A 22,433-nucleotide genomic window follows, 5' to 3' on the forward strand; every position below is an offset into this window, starting at 1 on the left:
TACGTTTTGGGAGCAAGGAGAGTGTTTAAAAAAAACAAGAGTGCAGATTAAAAGGCTTCGTACAAGAATGTAAACTTGCTGAATGCGTGCACGGAATTCTCAAGTAAACCTCGTCCACGCAACAACCCTGGATACCCTGACGAGGCTGGGACTGGTCCCCTCCTAAAGTGGCTGGGGCCTGCAGGCCACACCGCGCCACGCCCATGGGCCGGGGCCCCACCCGGAGCCCACGCACTTCCTGGCGCCCCAAAAGCTGAGCCATAGGAACGCCTCGCCTCTCGTCCTTATTCCGAGCTCCCCAGATATTTCATCCTCCAGATTCGCAAGACGTGGCGGCCCGTAAACTGAAGGGGGCTACTGAGAACTTACCGTCTTCCCCGCCCCATTAGGTCCAACCAAAATTGTAAGGGGGCTGAAAAAAGTGATAATTTGCTTATCTTTGTCCTCTATTCCAAAGCTCCGCACGCCCAAAATGCTCATCTTTTCGATCCGGGACATGTTTGCAAATGTTTCTTTTCTCAACACCAGGGGCCTAGAGCCACGGCCCACCAAGACTTAGCGGTGACGCCGGAGCAGGGCGAGCGCGGGAGGCTCCGAGTTGGGAGGCTCCAGGTAGGAGCGAAGGCTCTTGGCTGGAACTCTTCCTCCCACACCGGCTTCCTGCCCGCCGTACGAGCGAGAGCGGAGGTGGGGGCCAGGCCCGGGCTGCCGGCGGCAGACACGAAACGCACACCCAAGGACCCCGCAACACCGTACACTCACAGATTCCCGCCGCGGCCGCCCCGCGGGTCACGTGGGTCGCTACGGCCAGCGTGCATTTACGCCGCAGGCCAGGGGCATGCCGGGAAGTCGGAGGCTCGCGGTGCGTGCGCAGCTCTGGCTTCCGGGACCAGGTGAGACCAGGCGAGTCTTTTGCAGGTGGCCGCTCAACGAGCCTCCCTGCTGGGTGCGGGGCATTCTTAAGAGCCCTAACTCAGAGGATGGCAAACACCTGTGGCAAATAGTGGTTGTCAAAGTGTGATCCTGGGATGCCTGGAATGGAAGGGAGTGCGGTGTCGGCTGATGTCAAAACTATTTTCTAACAATATAAAGACGTCACTCCATTTTTCATTCTCTTTAGCTCTCTATTTACGCACATGACGTATGGTGACGCCATCGCAATGATGGCTAATAGAATGTGCTTGTATATTTCTTGTGCTTAAAAAAAATCTCAATTTTAATTTCCAATTGAGTAAATATTGATAGTTACAACTTACATCAAAGCTCTTTGGGGTCCACATTAATTTTTAAGAGTGTGGGTGTTTAAGATCAAAAGTTGGAACTGCTGTTGTAGACCAAAAGCCAAACGCTGTTTACAAAACTATAAAATGTTACGCAAATATGATGTGAAAGAAATCCATTCCTCTGAATACCACCACAAGAATAGACACCTTTAAAGTAAGAGATTCAAAAATAAGAGATTCAGTTATACAAGAAGAATAATGAGAGACATGCTGTACCATAGTGCCTATAGTTAACAATACTGTATGTGTACTTAAAAATCTGCTGAGAGGGTAGATCTTGTGATAATTGTTCTTATCACACACAAAAATAAGGAGGGTGGGTGCAAACTTTTGGAAGTAATGGTTATACAAATGGCATCAACTGTAGGGATGGTTTCACTGGTGGTGTATACTTAGCTCCAAAGTCATCAAGTTGTATATATTAAGTATGTGCCACTCTTTGTATGTTAAAAAAATTTAATGTTTGTATGATAAAAATGTGAAGTAAGGGGCACCTGGTTGACTCAGTCGTTAAGTGTCAGCCTTCAGGTCTGCGGAAAGCCTGCTTCTCCCTCCCCCACTCCCCCTACTTGTGTTCCCTTGCTCGCTGTCTCTCTCTGTCAAATAAATAAATAAAATCTTAAAACAAATTTTTTAAATGTTAAGTAAAATAAGAGAAACAAATACTCAAAAATGACTGAATATTGCTTTTTGGAACCCGACTTATGGAGGGCTATCACATGCAAGACCTATAGGAAAAATGACAGAAATTACAAAACAAGAGTGGAAGACATTAAGATCAAAACAAAAACTTTGGATTATTGATCTAGAAAAATGTAGGAAATGCCCTCCAATCACATAATCCCCAATCATTTATAGAACTTAATACATAAACTAAAAAATTCACGTCAAAGGATGCAAGTGGGGAAACCCAGTGAGTACTCTCTTGCTGTACCAAGGAAGAAACATGAAAGCATCAGTTATCATAATACATATTTTAAGTTACTAATGGAACACAACAGACTGAAATTATACAGAAATGATTTACATGACAAACTAAATGTAATTTTAAAATGAAAAAAGATTAGAACTCATTTTTTACATTTTTAAAAAATATTCTTTTTATTTATTTGAGAGAGCACGAGAGAGAGAGAGAGAGAGAATGAGAAAAGGAGAGCACGAGCAGGGAGGTGGGGAGAGGAGGAGGGAGAAGCAGACTCCCCGATGAGCAAGGAGCTCGATGCAGGACTCAATCCCAGCACCCTGGGATCATGACCTGAGCCAAAGGCAGATGCTTAACTGACTGAGCCACCCAGGTGCCTCTAGAGCCCATTTTTAAAGTAAGTTTATTTAAGCATTATTTACATACAGTAAAAGTCTCCCTTTTCTAGGGTACAGTTCCATGACTTTTGACAAATGTAAAGAGTTGTGTAACCACCAAGGCCATTTTTTTCCCCTACCACCACCATTTGCATTGCTTGGATACTTGGATATCAATAGGAAGAAAAAAGCAAATCTGTAGCTTATTTAACTTACCACTAGATAAGTTTCAGGTGGATGAAGACCTATATTTTTCTGGCAGCAATAAAAGTAGAGCCCCAAAATGTAATTACCCCCACTTTTAAAGGAGAATTTTACGACTCAAAGTAACATAAGAAATTAACAATGATTGAGACAAGCAGACTTTATATGTCTCCTCCTGTGATTTTTTTTTCAAGTATAGCTGACACACGATGTTACATTAGTTTCAGGTGTGTAACACAGTGATTCAACAAATTTATACTATATGCTATGCTTACCGCAAGTAAGCATATTACAATACAATTGACTGTATTCTTCTACCGTAATCTTACCATGAAGTACCCAGCATTATTTCCTATGCATTTGGTTTTTAAAAATTAACTTGAATCTAATCACACTTTTACACTTAGCCTCCAGTTCACAGGAATTAGGATTAGGTTAATAACACAAGGATGGAAAAGTTAAATCTGGAAGGTGTGATGTGTTATAAGACACTGGCCCAGGCTCTCAGATCAGTGTCATTAAAACAAGGACAGCTGTAGATTCTAAAAGACTTTTTAAAAAATATTTATTTATTCATTTTAGAGAGAGAGGGCGAGAGCACGGGTGGGGCAGAGGGAGAGGGAGATAAAGTATTATCAAGCCCCCCCCCCATGTGGGGCTTGATCTCACGACCCTGAGATCATGACTGAGCTGCCCCTAAAAGACATTATTTTTTAAAAAGATGCAACGCATGGTCCTGGGTTGGATCCTTGTCTACACATAAAGATGTGAAGGGAATTGGGGGGATACATAGGGAAATTTGAACGTAGTCCAGAAATTACATGCTAAAAAATTGTTATTGTTAATTTCATTATATTTGATGTGCCAGTATATTGCTATGTAAGAAAATGATTCTTTTTTTAAAAAAGATTTTATTTATTTATTTGACAGAGAGAGAGACAGCCAGCGAGAGAGGGAACACAAGCAGGGGGAGTGGGAGAGGAAGAAGCAGGCTCATAGCGGAGGAGCCTGATGTGGGGCTCAATCCCATAACGCCGGGATCACGCCCTGAGCCGAAAGCAGACGCTTAACCACTGTGCCACCCAAGCGCCCCGAAAATGATTCTTTTTTGAGACGCATATGAAGTGCTAATGATGGAGCATCATGCTTTTCTGTAATTTACTTTGAAATACTTCAGGAAAAACAGCAAACTGAAGAAAAAAGTTGACATAACAAAGTAGCCAGATTCCATGACAAAAAAATTCAACTTTGTAACAGTTTTATAGGAAACTATAAGACTAAGAGAACAACCCTAGGAAAGGGGTAGAAATGAATTGCAATAAAAATGATTAATCCCTAAAATAAAAAGAACGGAAAAAGCAAATCAGTCAAGTCTCTATTTCTCAGTTAACTATTACTGGAAAATGTTTTATTTTGCTTATATCAAGATTAATGAAATGAAAAATAAAACAACTATGAGATACTATTTTATACTTATTAGTGAATCTCTTTTTCCTTATATTACTTTCGGACACAAATTCTTTTCTGGTATCGATACTGATACATTACCATTCTTTGGATTACTGTTTGTCCAGTATATCTTTATATCCCTTGATTCTCAACCTTTTAGTGTCATTTTGCATGAAGTATGTCTCTTGAAAATAGCTGAGAGATGATTTTTGGTAGAATTTTACAGTATCTGCCTTTTAATAGATGAGTTTAATCTGTTTTTATTACTCTGATTCATGATAAATTTGGATGTATTTCTCATAACTCTTTCTGTGTTTTTTCTTTGCATTTTCTCCTTTCCCGGTTTCCAGATTGATTGAGCTTTTTTAATGCCCTTGTTTTATTCTACTGGCTTGGAAGTTGTACATTCTTTTCCTGTTCTCTTAGTGGTTCACGTGCCTATTTGAAATCTATAGTTAATATCTTTTTTTTTTTGAGTGATAGTAAAGTTTATTGAGGGACAGTACAAAGTTCCCGAAGAGGGAGGGGACCTGAGAGGGTTGCCATAAGGTTAATATCTTTAGGAAATTTCTAAACAGTACAAGAACAATAAAATGCACCAACGCTGATCACTGTATCTCCCGCATTATCATTGTTCAGTATTTTTGTTCCTCATTGTCTTGAAATCCCCTACCATAAGTTATTTTTAACCAGTAGTATTTATTTAGGTTTACCAACATATTTATCTACTTCTTTAATTACCGCGGCTTCTTGCATCACACTTTTCATGGGGGCTCATCTTGCTCATTACATCAGCAAAACTATTAAACCCTAGCGCTAAAGAACTTTCAAGGAAAGAAATCTATCCCACAGTGCTGACAGCAGGATTAAACAAAGCTATGTTTGTGAAAGTGCTTTGTAAGTTGTAAAACACTGAAAATGCAAGGGATTTATTTTTTGTCCATTTAATACTTTCAGAGGGGTGATCTGGGAAAATGTAACAACAGCTGTAAAAACAGTCACACAAGTTCCTTAGCGTAAGGAAATATTTTTAAAAATTATACAAAGAGCTTTCTAGTAGCATTGTTTATAGTTGTGGAAGACTAGAAACAATCCAAATGGAGAAGTGAACTGCAGATACCAATTTCATCTAATGGTAGGTAACCTTTCAAATAATAAGTAGATACATGAAAAGAGGTATTTATAAGCAAAAAAGATAAACACGAGTGGCACATATTCATTGATTACAACTCTGTGAAGCTATCTATGCGTTAGTAAGGATTGGAAGAGGTCATCAAAAAACTGAGTTGCTATGCCGAGGGGAGTAAGTTCTGTGTTTCTCTTCCTATAATGTTATTTAATCGATAAAAAGAATTATTTTAAAGAAATGCTTGGGGATTGAAAGCATCATGGTTAGAATAGGGAAAAGAAAGAAAGAAAGAAAGAAAGAAAGAAAGAAAGAAAGAAAGAAAGAAAGAAAGAAAAGAGATGTTATCATTTTACATTTAGTCACCACAAAAAAATTTGTGGCATCATGCCCAGTTGATTGATTAGAATCAGTTCATAGAAAAGTCATTTGACCCTAAATGACTACACACTTAGTAAAAACCACAGTTATCAGTTTTTTGAAAACATGTTGCCAATTTGGAAGCCACTAATAGAGATAAAGGTTTTTGGCAAAAGTTTGGATGTTACCCATGAACACAACTTTTCAATAGTATTCAAAATCCTTTTACATGATTACTAGTAATTCTTAACAATTCCAAGTACTGATTGCTAATTTTCTATTCTCCTAAAATAACGTGGGTTTCTAAAAATGCCGTAGTAGTTCACATTGACTTGCTGAGCCTTAAAGTTTTGCTTTACCTTTTTTTCTAGGGGTCTACCAAAGTTTTTTCTATTACTTCAGGGTCCCAGCCTCAGGGAATAGACTCCTTGAGTCTCCACAGTATTCACATTAATTTGTTCAACTAATACAACCACGTACCTGCTTATTCATTCAATTTTTTTTAAACAAACATTGAGTGCCTACAATAATAGCCTAGTCCTTGAGGACAAAAAGGTTAATTAAATAAAATCTGTCTACTCAAGAAGTTCACAGTCTAGTGAAAAGGTCCTGAGTGCATGACATTTATAGGATGCAATGTCTTTTTAATAATGAAAGTAAAAACAATCATTAATTTTTTCTCGACTTGTGATTTTTTTTTAAAGATTTTATTTATTTATTTATTTGAGAGAGAGAGTGAGAGAGAGGAGCACGATCAGGGGTGGGGGACTCAAGAGAGAGGGAGAGGGAGAAGCAGACTCCCCACGGAGCGTGGAGCCTAATGCGGGACTCTGAGGACCCTGAGATCATGACCCGAGCTGAAGGCAGACACTTAACCAACGGAGTCACCCAGCACCCTTGCAACATTATTTTTAATAAACTTTTATTTTAAATAGTTTTAGAGTTGCAGAAGTTGCAACAATGTTATAGAGAGTTCCTGTGTACCCTGCACCCAGTTTCCTATAGTACATTTGTCTCAACCAAGGAACCAACACTGGCACATTACTAGACTCCACCATTTTTTTTTTTTTTTGGTTTCTTGGTTTTTTTTTTTTTTTTAATTTCCTTAGTTTTATCTACTGTCCTATTTCCGTTCCTGGATTTCACCCACGATACCACATTACATTTAGTCACCATGCTTGGACTCCTCTGGGCTGTGATAGTTTCTCAGACTGCTTCTTTTTGATGACCTTGACAGTTTTAAGGAGTGTTGGCCGGGTATTTTCTCCCTCAATTTGGATATGTGTGATGTTTTTCTCATGGTTAGATAGAGGTTATCGGTTTTGGGGAGGAAGACCACAGAGATAAAATGCCATTCTCATTACATTATGTTAAGAGTTGTTGCTGTTAATGTAACTTATCACTGTTGATGTTGACCTTGGTCACCTGGTTGACGTTTGCCAGGTTTCTCCATTGCAAAGTTCCTCTTCTTATAATCGCCTTCCCATACTATATTCTTTATTTTTTAAAAAAGATTTTATGAATTTGTTTGAGAGAGAGACAGAGCATGAGCGGCGGGGGCAGAGAGAGAGGGACAAGTAGATTCCCCGCTGAGCAGGGAGCCCAATGTGGGGCTCGATCCCAGGATCGATGGTGACCTGAGCCCAAGGCAGATGCTTGAATGACTGAGTCACCCAGGCACCCCCCCCAATACTGTATTCTTTAAAATGAAGTCACTGTGTATCCCACACTTCAGGGGGATGATGCTTCACTTCCGTGAGGGTGGAATATCAACAAAAACTACTTGGCGTTCTCCTCCTGCACAGGAGATGAAAATAATTAACTTTCGTATGGAATTTTACATTAATAAAGGTCTTTCAAATACACTATTTTATAGTCTTCGCTATGACAGAGTTTGAAGTCAGTTTTGGGAGATCAGTCTCACAGAGGAAAAGTTAATGAATTATGAGAACATTTTAAGAAACATAATTTTGTACACCCACACTCATAGTAGCATTATTCACAAGAGCCAAAAGGTGGAAGCAACCCAAATGTCCATTGACAGGTGATTGAATAAACAAAATGTGGCGTATGGATGCAATGGAACATTGCTCTGCCTTAAAAAGGAAATTCTGTCAAATGCTACAATGTGGATGAATCTTGAAGATATCTTAAGTGAAATAAGTCAGTCAGAAAAAGACAAATGTCATATTATTCCACTTATATGAGTTACTTAGACTACTGACGTTCACAGAGACATTAAGTAGAAGTGTGATTGCCAGGGGCTGGGGAGAGGGGAAAGAGCTGTTGTTTAATGGACATAGAGTTTCAGTTTTGCAAGATGGATTGTACAGCACTGTGAGTGTACTTAACACTACTGAACTGTACACTCAAAAATGGTTAAGATGCCAAATTTTACATTATGTGTATTTTACCATAATAAAATACTTTTAGGAGAAATATTATTTTGAATAGAAGTTTTTTTTTTAAATAACTAGCCTTCCAACTTGACCCACAGTTATACTGTAAATCAGAAGCTGCACGATGGTACCCTATATCGTTTTTTTAAATATGAATCGCCAGTATTTAAAAATCAGGAGGTTATGCCTAATAATCAGGCTTTCTGACTTCTTTAAAAAACGGGATGATCTCGCTACAGAAGTCCAAGGGTGTCACATGACAACAATCAGCTGAAGCTGAGTAGTGCCTGCCACCTTTAGACAGGTCATTCCATGCTGCGGTTTCCTCAGGCCCACCACCTTTGTTGTGTTACACCTTGTACATTCCATTGATTTGCATGGCCAGCTAGCAACTTGGGTGGGAGGAAGCCTGCTTCCAGCTACAGGGAGAGCCAATCAGTATAACCCATACCTCTGACCACAGTTCAAGGGTGAACACGAGTCCTTTGTTACAAGGAAGCTGAATTCTAGGACTTTTGACTGAGCAATCAGAAAAGCACAATTTGCTATCTCCTGCTTCTCAGGAACAGGATACATACAGATCCAGGAGATGTGACAGCATCTCGGGACCACAGTGGGAAAGCTGCCTGACAAGGGAGCCAAGGAAGAATCACCAAGGCAAGCAAGATATAAAGGAGCCTCTACCCTGGACCATTGGGTTGTATGACCTAATAATTCCCTGTTGGGCTTCAAGGCGTTGGGGTTGGTTTTTGGTCATTTGCAACAGGAAGGAGCCTAACCTAGTTGCCGGTGAACTTGACCCTGCTACGTTTTGATGGTCTCTGCTCTAATCACCATCTTCACACAAGTGTTTTAAATTCCTTTTAAGACAGATCAGTCTGGTAACAACAGTGACAGAATTTAGTCAACTTGAAAAAGACTTTCCTAATATTCATACATTCTGGTATAAAATTTAGTGGTGTGCATTATACTTCTCCTTTTTACACACATCCTTTAAGAGGAAATTCAATTTTCTGATTTTAAGAAATGCAAATGTGAGGCAATGATGTATCAACCCAAAGATTTTCTTTGTAATAGAAAATGTTTTCAAAGGGGGGAAAATAGGGATTTTTATAATTATTAAAAGATAAAGGTAAAATTATTTTTTAAGATACAAGGCATTGGAAACATTTCGTATTACGATATGCCATTATTAGGCATCCTCTATCTGATTGTTAGAAATTATTCATTTCCTCAAAGATAGAGAATAAATTGGTTGGGGATGCAATCTTGTACTATGCACTTTCTTTGCCCAAGGCAAACACTGAGCATTTGAGAGCTATGAGAATGCTTCTGCATTTGAGTTTGCTAGCTCTTGGGGCTGCCTATGTTTCTGTCACTGCTGCAGAAAGTACCATGAATGGACTGGTGGCAGAGACCTTGACACTGCTCTCTGCTCATCGAACTCTGCTGATAGGAGATGGGGTAATTTTCTTTTTGATTCCTACAGTCTTTAAAAAGCATGGGTAATCACTGGCTAATTTTTAAAGATCTGTTATTAATAATGAAATTATGAGTGTTAGTAATATATAATGCATAACCATGTTACTAGGAAGCATTATATTAAAAGTTATGAATCTTACAATATGTTAAAATGAATGTATTTCCTTTCCTTTTCAGAACCTGATGATTCCTACTCCTGAACATAAAAATGTAAGTTAAGTTATGATTTGACAAAATGATTGCATGAATCAGTTTCGTATTCTAAGCTACAAAGCGTTAGTTAACATTGGAAAGATTTAGTTTTATCTATTTTGTTTTGTGTGTGTGGATGTGAATGTATGCGCTTATGAATATTAGGAATGGTGTTAGGAACGACTCTACAATATTAAGTAGAATCCATTAAGCAACTGGATCAGGCCCTTTTTTGATGTTGTCAGTTCTCCATCTCAAAGAGCCTCGTGTCAGGCATTCTTTCCAGAAAAATTCCACATTGGGTGAGAGGTGCCTCCTTGTCTCCATTCACCTCTATCTTTGGCTTTCCTTACTTTAAAGTCTTTCTGAAAGTACTAGCAACTTAGGGTTATATTTTTAGAATTATGGTCAGTAGACATTAAAATATACAGTGAAGTCTTATATTAGTAGTCATTTCCACATATTTAAATGATTTTAAGTCTAATGGAATTGTATACCTTTGGAGTATGTCATGGTTATATTAAAATGTTAAAGATATGATATCATTAGTCTAAATAGAATAAAATTACCAGCTAGAACTGTCAGAGGAAACTCTGGTTTGAGGTAAATCAGTAATGTAGTTGCATTATACTTCTTAAACAATTTACTTTTTGTTAAGCATTTAATTTATATCATTTGTCAAACTCCTCAGTAATTGTATAAATGTCATTTACTTATAGAAACTATAGCTCAGGGCACCTGGGTGGCTCAGTCAGTTAAGCAGCTGCCTTTGGCTCAGGACATGATCTCAGGATCCTGGGAGCAAGCCCCACATAGGGCTCCCTGCTCAGCAGGGAGTCTGCTTGTCCCTTTCCCTTGCCCCTCACCCCACTCATGCTCTCTCTCTCTCAAATAAATAAATAGAATCTTAAAAAAAAAAAAAAGGAAGAAATTATAGGTCAGTATGAGGTGGTTTCCTACCCGGAAAAGAAACAAGTGAAAAACACTTGGGAGAAGGGAACTTGTGTAAACTCCACAAAACAAAGTCTAACTTTTTGGACCAAATTTTTATAGCTTGTTTTGGTTATTTATATTTAAAAACTTTTTCCTCATGTAGCACCAACTGTGCATTGAAGAAGTCTTTCAGGGCATAGACATATTGAAGAACCGAACTGCACAAGGGGAGGCTGTGGATAAACTATTCCGGAACTTGTCTTTAATAAAACAACACATAGAGCACCAAAAAGTAAGCTAAAGACATTTGTTGGGAACTTAAGTCTACGTGTCTGGCTGTGCCTGTTTTGGCAAGAACTGACGGTTTTCCTCCAATACCTCTTGTCTGTTCTTTTCACAGAAAAAGTGTGCAGGAGAGAGATGGAGAGTAAAAAAGTTCCTAGACTACCTGCAAGTGTTTCTTGGTGTCATAAACACCGAGTGGACAACAGAAAGTTGAGACAAAACTGATTTATTGTAGTGAAAGATTTTGGAGGAGAAGAAGAATGTTTTCTTTTGCAATGAAAATGAGGGCCAACCAACGGTGGGGCCTTAATGATCCATAGACTTGAACTTCAGAGGCAAAGTAGATATTTCAGGCATTCTCCTACTTTACCACCTCACACAAGCAGAAGGCATAAAAATAAAATGTTTGAGACATATTTCAGATATCCGATCGTTGAAGTATTTTCCTCCAGTTTGCTCCAGGCAAAATAAATATGTACTTTAACCTTATTTAACACAACATTCTGTAAAATGTCTGTTAACTTAATATTTATTTATGAAATGATTAAGAATTTGATAAATTAATATTTATATCAGATTGGTCTATGTTCCAATAAAACAAAAATAAACAACTCTGATTCAGTTCGTTGCTGGCCTCTGTCCTACTTTTTTTTTTTTTTAAGATTTATTTACTTATTTGAGAGAGAGCATGAGCTGGCGAGGGGCAGGGGGAGAGACTATCCAAGCAGACTCCAGCAGAGCACGGAGCCTGACACAGGGCTCAATCTCACGATCCATGAGATCAGGACCTGAGCCGAAAACAAGAGTCCAATACTTAACTGACAGAGCCACCCAGGCGCCTCTGTCCTCCTCTTGAAGCGAGCACAGTCTGTGTGAAAACACGCTGAGATCGGAGGGAGAGTCTGCATCTGTGCTAGCTGAGCATTCCCATCTCCCTGGTGACAGACGTCGCAGGGTTGCTAGGAGAACCACAGGCGGAAGTGATCCAGCAGGCCTTAGCGGGGATGTGGGCAGCAGGAACACGGGCGGGGGCTGAGCATGGTTTCCTCACCACAGTGTACCAGACACAGGGAGGGTGCAGGTTAAATGGTAGGTGATGAAAGAATGAATGAATGAATGAGTGAATGAACCTACTTCCAGGACTGGCCAGAGAATTAACATGACTTTCAAGGATTTTCCTGGGAGGAGGAGAGTGTAAAAATCTGTAACTAGGTCTCTTCGTGGCCAGTGAGAAGAATTTGGCAGACCAATCCCACTGCCAGTTCAGGCAGGGAGGCAGAAACCCTCTTGGTGGAACCCAGAGCACTGTGAGAGAGTTCTTCCTCATCTCACAACAAAAGGGCGCGGAAAGTTGGTAGGCAGTTCTATTCAGATGATTGGGTTCTAGAGGGTCCCATCATCCTGTATTCCCAGGGATAGAGAAACAGCAGTCCAGTCTGCCTGCTTATGACAATCAGTACCATAACTGAAGGTTCTTCTGCTGGAGGAAACTTCTCAACAATCCAGAAAGTATGTTCTTTAAAATATATTTTAAAACTGAGATGGAACTGGAGAGAGATCCAATAAGAATACTCAACTATGCCACTGATTCCTTCATTCGTTTACTGATCACAGGGTCTACACTGCCTGCTGGGATACAGTTACAGGCGTGGGCTAGAGCGCCTTACTGATGGGTGCCACCACCCCAGGCATTATCTGCATGGATTGTGCGGGTCAAACTCAGCTGTGTGTGTGAAGCAACCCCCTCTTACTGTGTCTGAGCACAGGAGAGGGGCCAGAGCAGTCAGACTTAGAGCCTCAGGTCGGAGAACGCAAGTCCTTCCATGTAAGAAGACAAGGTTTCCTTCCAGCACAAACCCAGGCATGGTGATTAATGCTCTGCCATGGCCCAGACCCCCAACTGTGTGTCCACCAAGCCCTGAGAGTTGGAGCCGAGCCAATGAAGAGGAAGATGGGTCAGCACAGCACCATGCTGACTGCTCTAGAAACTGACAGGAAACAGGAAACTCGATTTGTGAAGAAACTGAATGTCAACTTAATTCAATTCAGCAAATATTTATTGAGCTCCCATCTGGTCCAGGACTGTTTTAGGGACTAGGATCCATTAGTGAATAAAGCAGACAACATTCCCTGCCCTTGTAGACTTATATTCTCTCTCAAAAAAAGGTTATTTTCCCACTTCTCTATGAAGGTCCAGGACAGTGCAGGTGGATTTAAGACTGGAATAGCCTATCTGAAACCCCACTCATGAACTCTTACAATCTGCCAGGGCTCAGAGAAGCTAAAAGCAATCCGCTCTGTATGCAATCAACCCAGATGGGACTCCTTAGATGTACCAAGGGTTTTAAAGGCAGAAACTATGATCCTCAAGCTGATTCTACTTTCCCTATAGAAGCAAAGCCATCCAGATGGCCCCTGGCAGGTCACATCCACGGGCCCCTCACCCAGGCCTGCTGACCATGTGGCTCCAGAGCCTAGGGCGTCAGGGGAGAGGGACGCGGCAGCCTCCAGGTTACAGGACTACCTTCCTAAGCCTTGCTTTTCCTCTCAAAGCTTACCCCAACAACAGAGTATCCACTCACTCTATCTTAGTGATGTCACTGTGACTGCCCAGTGAGAGAAGCCAGTGTGAGCTAATAGGCTGAGTTTCGGAGGGACACAGAGGACCCTTCCCAGAGAACATCTTGACGTAATGTGTCCAAATGAAGTCACCCTTGTCAGCCATCCTCACCCCCTTAAACCTGCCACTGCCTCTCCTCTTTGTCTTTCTTTCTCCTCTTCCTCTGAGGTTCTCTATTTTGGCTAATATAACCACAACTACTTCCCCATCACCTTTCTGGATGACTCCCTGACTTAATTTAACCCGTTGTGCCCTCCATCCACCATTCAGCCTCTGAAATGTCTCTCCTGTTTCACCTCTCTGTCCCCACTCCTCAGTGGAGGCCCTTGGCTCTCAGCTAGACTGAGCCAGCACCGCTCCCTACTTCAGGTTCTCCCCATGCCTGTGGAGTCAGGGCTGTTGATTAAGGACACTCATGTCCACATGTCACAAGGCATAAAAACCTCTGACAGACTTGATACATCTCTGTATATGTAGCCGTCGGGCTCACTGTCTCAGGGCTAGGTTCCTTCACAGGGCATAGCCCTGCCCCCTCCAAGCCCCGTCATATAGAAATACAGGCATCTCTCACTTAACAATGCAAGAAAACACTAACCAGGAGCCTCAATCCCACTATTTTTAGTGGAAAAATTTTAGTGCATTACATCTCAATCCAAAATCAACCAATTTTCCAGAACACAAACCACAGATGCCTGAATGTAAGCAACAAACTAACATATGAGATGGCAAAATATTTTTAAATTTATGTTTTTGTATTTAGTTATTTAATAAATGGTGGTAAAATATTTGAAACACTACTTGCTGACCATGAAACCACTAATATGGCTGCTTTGTCTATATAACACACTACATGTCTCCCTGGTTGACCTTCAGAGCCTTTCCAATGATCTCCTGTGAACCTTGATATGCTGCCGATTATATGTGGAAAGAAAGTAAAGACTTTCTCTGTTGAGCTCCCCATCACCACTTTGCTAAACAATGCATTGACTTTGGGGGACATAAGTATATTTTTCCTACATAAATTATGGTAGAAAAGCACTGTGTTGAAGGACATGTGGAAAACATTCGTAGGGAGTGCTAGTCTTATTCTTCCCAGAATACCCCCACGAATGTTCACACCTCTGTGCCTCTGCCCACACTGCCTCATACATCCGTCTTTTCCCAAGCAGGGAATGTGTAACTTTCCTGTCTTCATTCACCCCTCTCTCTGGGCTCTCACAGTCCAGCTCAAACGCTGCCTCCTCTCTCTTTCCCTGCCTAGCCCAGCAGGATTAGTTGCCCCTTCTCAGTGCCCTGCATGACTTTGAACATTCCTCTGTCAGAGCTCTTGTTTTTACTTTGCCACATTGTCGGGTCCATTGGCTACATCTCTGTGTATGTATCAGTCAGAATAGTCTAGGTGATGCTGCAGTAATAAATCATCCCTGAATCCCAGGGGCAGGACACAACAAGTTTGCTTCTAAATTACACTAGGTCTCCTGTGGGTGTGGCTCTGGGCAACGCTTCAGGGCAATTGTCCTCTGTGGGTTGGCTCAGCATTCCAGAATCCTTCCATCTTATGGTGACTCCATATCAACAACTGCTTTTGCAATTCCCTTGGCAGAGAACAAGGAGAACCACACATCAGTTCTTAAGTACTTCATATCACATTGGTTAGCGCAAGTCACACTGCCACGAGTAACTGCAAGAGGCAAGGAAAATACAATTCTGCCACGTGTCCAGAAAAAGAGAAAGGTCAGAAATAGTGGAGAGGGGTAATTGAGTGGCTCAGTCGGTTAAGGGTCCGACACTTGGTTTCAGCTCAGGTTACCATCTCAGGGTTGTAAGATCGAGCCCCAGGACTGGCTCTGCACTCAGCGGGGAGTCTGCTTGAAGATTCTCTCCCTTTGTCCATCCTCCTACTCACGCACATGATCTCTCTTTCAAATAAATAAATAAATAAATAATCTTTTTTGAAAGAAAGAAATACTGGAGAGTAGCACTAGTATTTAACACAGTGGACCCTCAATAAATGTTCACAATGTTCCAGTGTTACGCCAAGGGAGGGGAGCAAACCACCATTTACTGATCTCCTCAAATGGGTTAGGACTTTCCTAAACATTTTACGTCACTATCTCAATTAATTCTCATACAAACCAATGAAAGACAGTAGCATTCCTTCTTTATGATATGAAATCAAAGGTTCAGAGAGTTTAAGTTACTGGTCAATGTCACACAGCTACTAGGTGATACAGCTGAGATTCAAACCCACACTGAGACGTCATTATCACCCACAGTCCATTAGGGTTCATTCTTGGTGTTGTACCTTCTATGGGTTTTGACAAATGTATAATGACATGTATCTGCCGTTATGGTATCATACAGAAGAGTTTAATTGTCCTAAAAACCCTCTGCACTGCACTTTTCTCATCCCTCCCTCCTCTTTAACCCCTGGCAACCACTCATATTTTTACGTTTTTATAGTTTTGCCTTTTCCAAATATCATAGCATTGGAATCAAACAATGTACAGCCCTTTCAGATTGGCTTCTTACACTTGCTAATATCCATTTAAGTTTCTTCTAGGTCTTTTCATTGTTCGATTGCTCTTTTTTTTAAAAAAAAAAGATTTTATTTATTTATTTGACAGAGGGAGAGACCGCGAGAGAGGGCACACAAGCAGGGGGAACGGCAGAGGGAGAAGCAGGCTCCCACTGAGCAGGGCGCCCCGATGCGGAGCTTGATCCAGGACCCAGGGATCATGACCTGAGCCGAAGGCAGAAGCTCAACGATTGAGCCACTCAGGCGCCCCTGCTCATTTCTTTTTAATGCTGAAAAATATTCCATCATCTGTACGTACCACAATTTATTTATCGATTCACTTACTGAAGGATATCTTGGTTGTTTCCAGGTTTCGGCAGTTATAAATAAAGCTGCTATAAACATCTATGTGCAGATTTTTGTGTGGATATATTTTCAACTCTCTTGTGTAAATACCGAAGAGAGTGATTGTTGAATTGTCTGGTAAGAATATGTTTAGTTTGTATTAGAAACTGCCAAAGTGTCTTCCAAAGCGGCTGTACCACTTTGCATTCCCACCAGCAGTGAATGAGAGTTCCTATTTCGCCACATTCTTGCCAGCATTTGGCGTTGTCAGTGTTTTGGACTTTGGCCATTCTAACAGGTGCATAGTGATATCTCGCTTGTATTTACAATTCCACAATGAAACGTGATATTGAGCATCTTTTCATATGCTTATTATATATCTTCTTTGCCAGAGTGTCTGTTCACATCTTTTGCTCCCTTTTGCCCATTTTTAAATCAGCTAAAAACACTTCAGGAGGAATAAAAACTGAAGAATGTATTACAATAAAGTCTCACTAAAATAACTCTTAGTGGGAGAAAAACCATCTCAGAAGGAAGGTCTGAAATGCAAGAAGGAATTGTACAGTCATTGTCTTACACAAGATGATAGTATCTTCCTCCAGAAATGATGCATTTCTAGCAAGCAATTAGGGTAAGAACAGCTCATCTCAATTTAGTCTGAGATACAGCTGATTGAAAGCTGCGTTTTGGTTTTAAAAGACCGGTCTATTTCGGTTAGTTCTTAAACTATAACTCTTCAGGGGTCCCAGGGGAAAGCCTGGAAGTATTTATAGAAACCCCTCCTACTTCCTGGGCACTGAACTCCAATTTTTGTTCCTCCATATCCATGAAACTGTCTAAAACTCTGCTTTACCCACGGTCCCTCAGCCACAGCTTTTCTCTTGGCTTCTCTGAACCTCTATACCACTGCTTACTAATCGGTAAATGCCTCAAAGCAAAAAGCTATGCCAAATGTCAGGCCCACTTCTAAGCTTACCTTCTTTATAGTCTCTTAAGTTTTCATTGCTATGTCAGCTCTCTAATTGTTTTAAACAGATTTTTAAAACTATTTAACCATCTTTCCTAATTGCTTAGCTACAGGGCTAGTCTGTACAAGCTAGTCTGCCACGGCCTGGATTCAAAGTGTTTTTCTGGTCTTTGCAGAGGACAGAGGATAAATTGAATGGGAAAATAGACCTCTTGCATGTTTCAAGTCTTTCATGGTGGCAGTCAGTCAGGAATACAGTATTTCTCTTTGATTTTCTGTCTTAACAGGGTCCAGATAGTTTCAAGGCCTTCCACTTGTCCCTTACTTCATGGGTCAGAGAACCAATATGAAGGCTCTCCCAGGTGCTAAGAATGTTTATCTCAAGTATATGGTAAAGAACTAAAAAAATAATCTAAGGGTATAAAAAAGACTCATGCCAAAGCTCCATTTATCACTTGTCCTAAGCGATTTCCATTCTAGCCAGAATATGAATATCATGGAGGCATTTAGGTTTTCCAGGCATCAGTGTCAGCTCACACCTCATATGAATCAACCTTTGAAAAGTCTGAGTCTTCCCTGGAGCACCTGGGCGGCTCAGTAGGTTAAGCGTGTGACTCCTTGTTTCCGCTCAGGTCATGATGTCAGGGTCGTGAGATGAGCCCCGTGTTGGGCTCTGTGCTGGGTGTAGAGCCTGCTTGAGATTCTCTCTCTCCCTCTCCCTCTGTGCCTCCCCCCACTCTCTCACCCGCTTGTGCTTGCACTCTTCCTCTCTCTAAAAAAACCACAAAAACCAAAAACAGGGGCACCTGGGTGGCTCAGTTGGTTAAGTGTCTGCCTTCAGCTCATGTCATGATCCCAGGGTCCTGGGATTGAGCCCCGTGTTGGGCTTTCTGCTCAGAGGACAGTCTGCTTCTCCCTCTCCCTCTGCTGCTCCCCCTGCTTGTGCTGTCTCTCTCTCTTTCTGCCAAATAAATAAATTAATTAAATTAAAAATTTTAAATAAAAAAACACAAAAAAACCCAAGAATATAGATTTCTGAGACCCACCCTGGATCTGCGTCGGCTCTGTGCTCAGTGTGAAATCTGCTGGAGATTCTTTCCCTCCCCCTTTGTCCCTCCCACCCCTCACACATGCATGTGCATGCACTCTCTCTCTCTCTCAAATAAATAAGTAAACAAATAAAATATTTAAAAAAGAGAAAATCTGAGCATGTCCTTTACCAGTGCATGGTTATTCTGTTGAATGGTTCTTGGTCTCTTTGGTAAAGGATTGAAGAAAGAAAGCTTACTGCATGAAGTAGGATTTTAGGGCCCCTCCCATTTAATAAATGGATACTGGGATCTGGGAAATGGATGAAGGATGGGATTTTCCATTGTGGTGGTTCTTGCACACCTCAACCCATAAGCTCTTGATTGACTCTAACGACCTATACATTGATTAGCATGCTGATTGATTATCTACCTCTCTTGCCTCTTGAAATGCTTTACTGTATTAGCCACTACTATAAATCCAAGGGTCAAAGGGACTTTATATAGCCTGACTGCTCATTGCAGTAATTATGACCACTTCGTTTCCAATGGTTAAGTGCTTCCAACCTGGCCTCTGCCATTCTAGGGATTCCATCTTGCCCACTGATATTAGGGAGCCCATGTCAATGGCATCATCCCCCACCTTCAACACAGCTTATGGAGAACTTCTACTACCAAGCTTTGCAATGATGCCTGGTTCCCCTCACTAGTGCATGTGCTATGTTAGTGAAAGGTGTGTTCTCTGTGCCCTCCAGAGAACATAGTCAGATAGTGGGTACTCAGACCATATACAGTACATCTATCTAGTATTTCTACTCCTGAGCTATCTGCCCTCTTCTTCAACACCATGGAAAGGAAGTTCTGGCATCTCCATTTCATATTCTGTAGGCCATCACCAAGTCAGACTTCAAAGAGCCATTCCAGCAAACTGTTAGGATCAGCTCTGGGTGTTCTTGCCAAAACATGAAATCCTGCATCATAGTGAGAAACCCCCTCCCCATCAATGAATTCAACTCTATCTACTCAACTCTATATTCTTCTGGACTAACAGGATCCACTTGGCTGTGGATTCTGACAGTGCCTATCTGTAAGCTCCCGCGCACCTGAATGTCAGCTGGGAAGCTAATGCCTCCCAGCTTCAAGCACACTTCTACACTCCCGCTGGAACTGGGACCCTGCAAACCAATTTATCCTTTGCCAGCTGATTCTCTGTTAGGGTCTGTCAATAGGGGGCGCTAGACTGAAGGCTGGAGGAAGAAGGGACTTGCTCCTTCCTGTTTGCTTACTTTCCCTGTTTTTGCCTCCTATTCCTGTCTTTTATATTCCTAATCCTGATCTTAGTGTTACCTTGGCAGCAGGCGTTCATTCCAGCAGCAGCAATTGGTTACCTTTTGCAGTTTTGCCAACATTCTCTCAAACAACCCTAGTGCGTTTCATCCCCACTCCCAAGACCCCAGCACCGCTCAACCAGCACCTTCGCCCCAGAGATCTGGATCCCATTCCCTTCAGCCCATTTTCTGAGCTCAGAACACCACCAGCCGTAGAGTCGTGCCCCTTCCGCAGAGCTTTGACCTTCAGGTCCGGGAGTTCCTTCACTTAAGGCTGTACATTTTAATAATTCTAACCTCCTCCCTTTGACCTCCAGCCACAGGGGCGTTGGCTGCTTCCCACAAATCGCCACCTTCATAATACCTTATTGTTCCCTTTCTGTCTCTCCAGTTATCCAGTACCTGCTTAACGATTATTTATATTCAATTCGCTCTATTAAAGTAGCTGGCATGGCTCTGTCTTCTGATGGGGCCCTAACTGATACAAACTATTCTGAGCTTTAATTCTGATTACCGGCCTGCAGACAGTGGGGAGTGTGCAGAGGAGAATAAATGTCATCTTGGGAAGCACCTGCGTCAAGAGAAATAATTTTCCTGTCTCCAAGCAAGGAGGAGCTAGTCCACTTTGTCAAGGGGGAAAGGGCTGCTCCTGCCAGTTAAGGAGAACTCAGAAGAATTTGGGGTTCAAAGAGCCTCAGGTTTTCTCACCCACGTGTTCCTATCCCAGGTCTGATGGTCCCACACTCTTGCTATAAGGGCCACAACTTTGCCATAGAAGAATGCCAAAGGTGCACAACTATTCTCCTTTGAAGCTCTACAAAGACCTGCAAATAATCAGACCCTGAGCCTAATTCTCAGCTCAGTCTGCCCTGTGGCCACAGGAGATAAGGGTCTCCATTTTTTTTTAAGTTTTATTTATTTAAGTAATCTCTACACCCAATGTGGGGCTCGAACTCATGACCCCAAGATCGAGAGTTGCACGCCCTTGTAACTGAGCCAGCCAGACGCACCAGGAGTCTCTTTTAAAGTTGCCATGGAAGTCTGCTAGCGTTCAGAGCAGACCTTAAATTGGAATTAGATTGCTCTGAGCCTATCGCTCTTTTTTGGTAAGGTCTTGAGGGCTATCAGAAGAGTCATCATGCTCTGCAATTGCAGTTAATTACAATCCTTGCAATTAACATAGCTCCCATATATCTCACCCACTTCATCTTCCATTGCCTTGCTCTCCATCTGTTTTCATCCAAATTAACCAGCTAAAAGCTTTAAAAAACTCCAAAGCCACTGCATGCCAGAAGTTACTCTCAATCTGCTTAGCACCAGCAATAAATTCCTATTATTTTGGAGAGGTGAGCAATTTGACTTCAAAATTTCATTCCAAGTGTTTGTTACATCTGATACCAACTGTCCGTAGCCAGGGTATCCTCAGAAAGCAGAGCCTGAGGCAAGCATTGAAGCGCTGACACTTAATTTGGGAGTTATAAGCCTGTATTGGTTAGGTTGAGGGAAAAAGGAAGGTGAGGCAAGAAAGACGTGCAACAGTGTGGTGTGATACTTCAGCGTACTGGCCACAACTTCACACCAAGGTGTGAGCATGCATAGCACATCTCTCTGCAGGTACTTGCGCTTGTCCCAGGGAATTTCTGCAGAAGTGCTGGAAGAAGAAGGCAGAACAGCAGAGAGAAAGGCCAAAGGAGAAGGGAATTCATATGCCAGGCTCCCTTCTATCTGCCACATCCCATTGGTCAAATTCTCCTCTGTTGTATTATTGGGTCAGTGGCAGCCAAGTAGAAGCCAGCCTACATTCCACGCAGGGTGGCATTTCACCTGTGCCTGGAAGCCTAGGGGTGACTTGGTGTGAGTGGGGTGTTGATCGAGAGAGAAAGGAGGTGGGGGAACTCTGAGAAGGCACACAAACATGTGCCCATGCAAATATAAATGCCAAAAACTGATGCAAGAATACAAAGGGTTCTATAACCATTACAGTAACTGAATTAATCATTAAATCATTAAAAAGAATACACAAAGGCTAGACAGCTTTATGGGTGAGTCCTTCCAAACTTTCAAGTCATATGTAATTTGAAACATATATAAACTCATACAGAAAATAAACAAAACACAATAGTTCCCAGCTCATTTTGAGAAGCTAAAATATATTAGTAAAATTAGAGGGGGACATCATAAAAAAAGAAAGTTATGAAGCCATAGTCACTCATGAACATGCACATAAAAATTGTAAAGAAAATATTATCGATCCAAATCCAGAATGTATAAAAAGATACTATGTAACAACTAAGTTGAACTTATTCTAGGAATTCAAGATTCAAATCTATTAATGTAATTTATCATTTACCACATTAAACAATTGAAGAGATAAATTACATATCAATGCACAAAAAGCATTGCTGAAATTTAACATCCACTTATTAGTACTACCTTTAGTAAAGTTAAAAAAAATGGAACTTCTTTAATCTGAAAAGTTTACAGCAAATACTGCACTCAATGGTGATATGTTAAAAACATCCCTTTAAAAGTAGGAACAATGTGGGGGTGCCTGGGTGGCTCAGTTGGCTGAGTGTCGACTCGAGGTTGTGGTATCAAGCCCTGTGTCAGGCTCC

At 41.4% G+C, this 22,433-nt stretch overlaps 2 protein-coding genes across 4 annotated transcripts in view; one reads left to right on the forward strand and one right to left on the reverse strand.

The window, feature by feature from the left end:
- RAD50 (RAD50 double strand break repair protein) overlaps positions 1-22,433 on the reverse strand; it is a 106,497-nt gene that overhangs the window by 80,496 nt on the left and 3,568 nt on the right. The window contains exon 1 of one of the 3 annotated variants that reach the window (XM_008691635.2): positions 370-797. The exons of 1 other annotated variant lie outside the window; for it this stretch is intronic. In XM_008691635.2, coding sequence (XP_008689857.1) covers positions 370-498 — 129 coding nt within the window. In that variant the 5' untranslated portion in view covers positions 499-797. Of the gene's footprint in view, positions 1-369; positions 798-22,433 lie in introns of those variants that run through there. One more of the 3 variants, XM_040622470.1, reaches the window with a different exon arrangement.
- Positions 9,340-15,487, forward strand: IL5 (interleukin 5). Its single transcript, XM_008691637.2, has 4 exons — positions 9,340-9,584; positions 9,780-9,812; positions 10,891-11,019; positions 11,128-15,487. Exons 1-4 carry the CDS (start codon positions 9,441-9,443, stop codon positions 11,224-11,226), a joined length of 405 nt encoding a protein of 134 aa, XP_008689859.1. The 5' UTR covers positions 9,340-9,440; the 3' UTR covers positions 11,227-15,487.

Source organism: Ursus maritimus, unplaced genomic scaffold (assembly GCF_017311325.1).
Source record: "Ursus maritimus isolate PB19 unplaced genomic scaffold, ASM1731132v1 scaffold_5, whole genome shotgun sequence".
In the NCBI taxonomy this organism is placed as follows: Eukaryota; Metazoa; Chordata; class Mammalia; order Carnivora; family Ursidae; genus Ursus; species Ursus maritimus.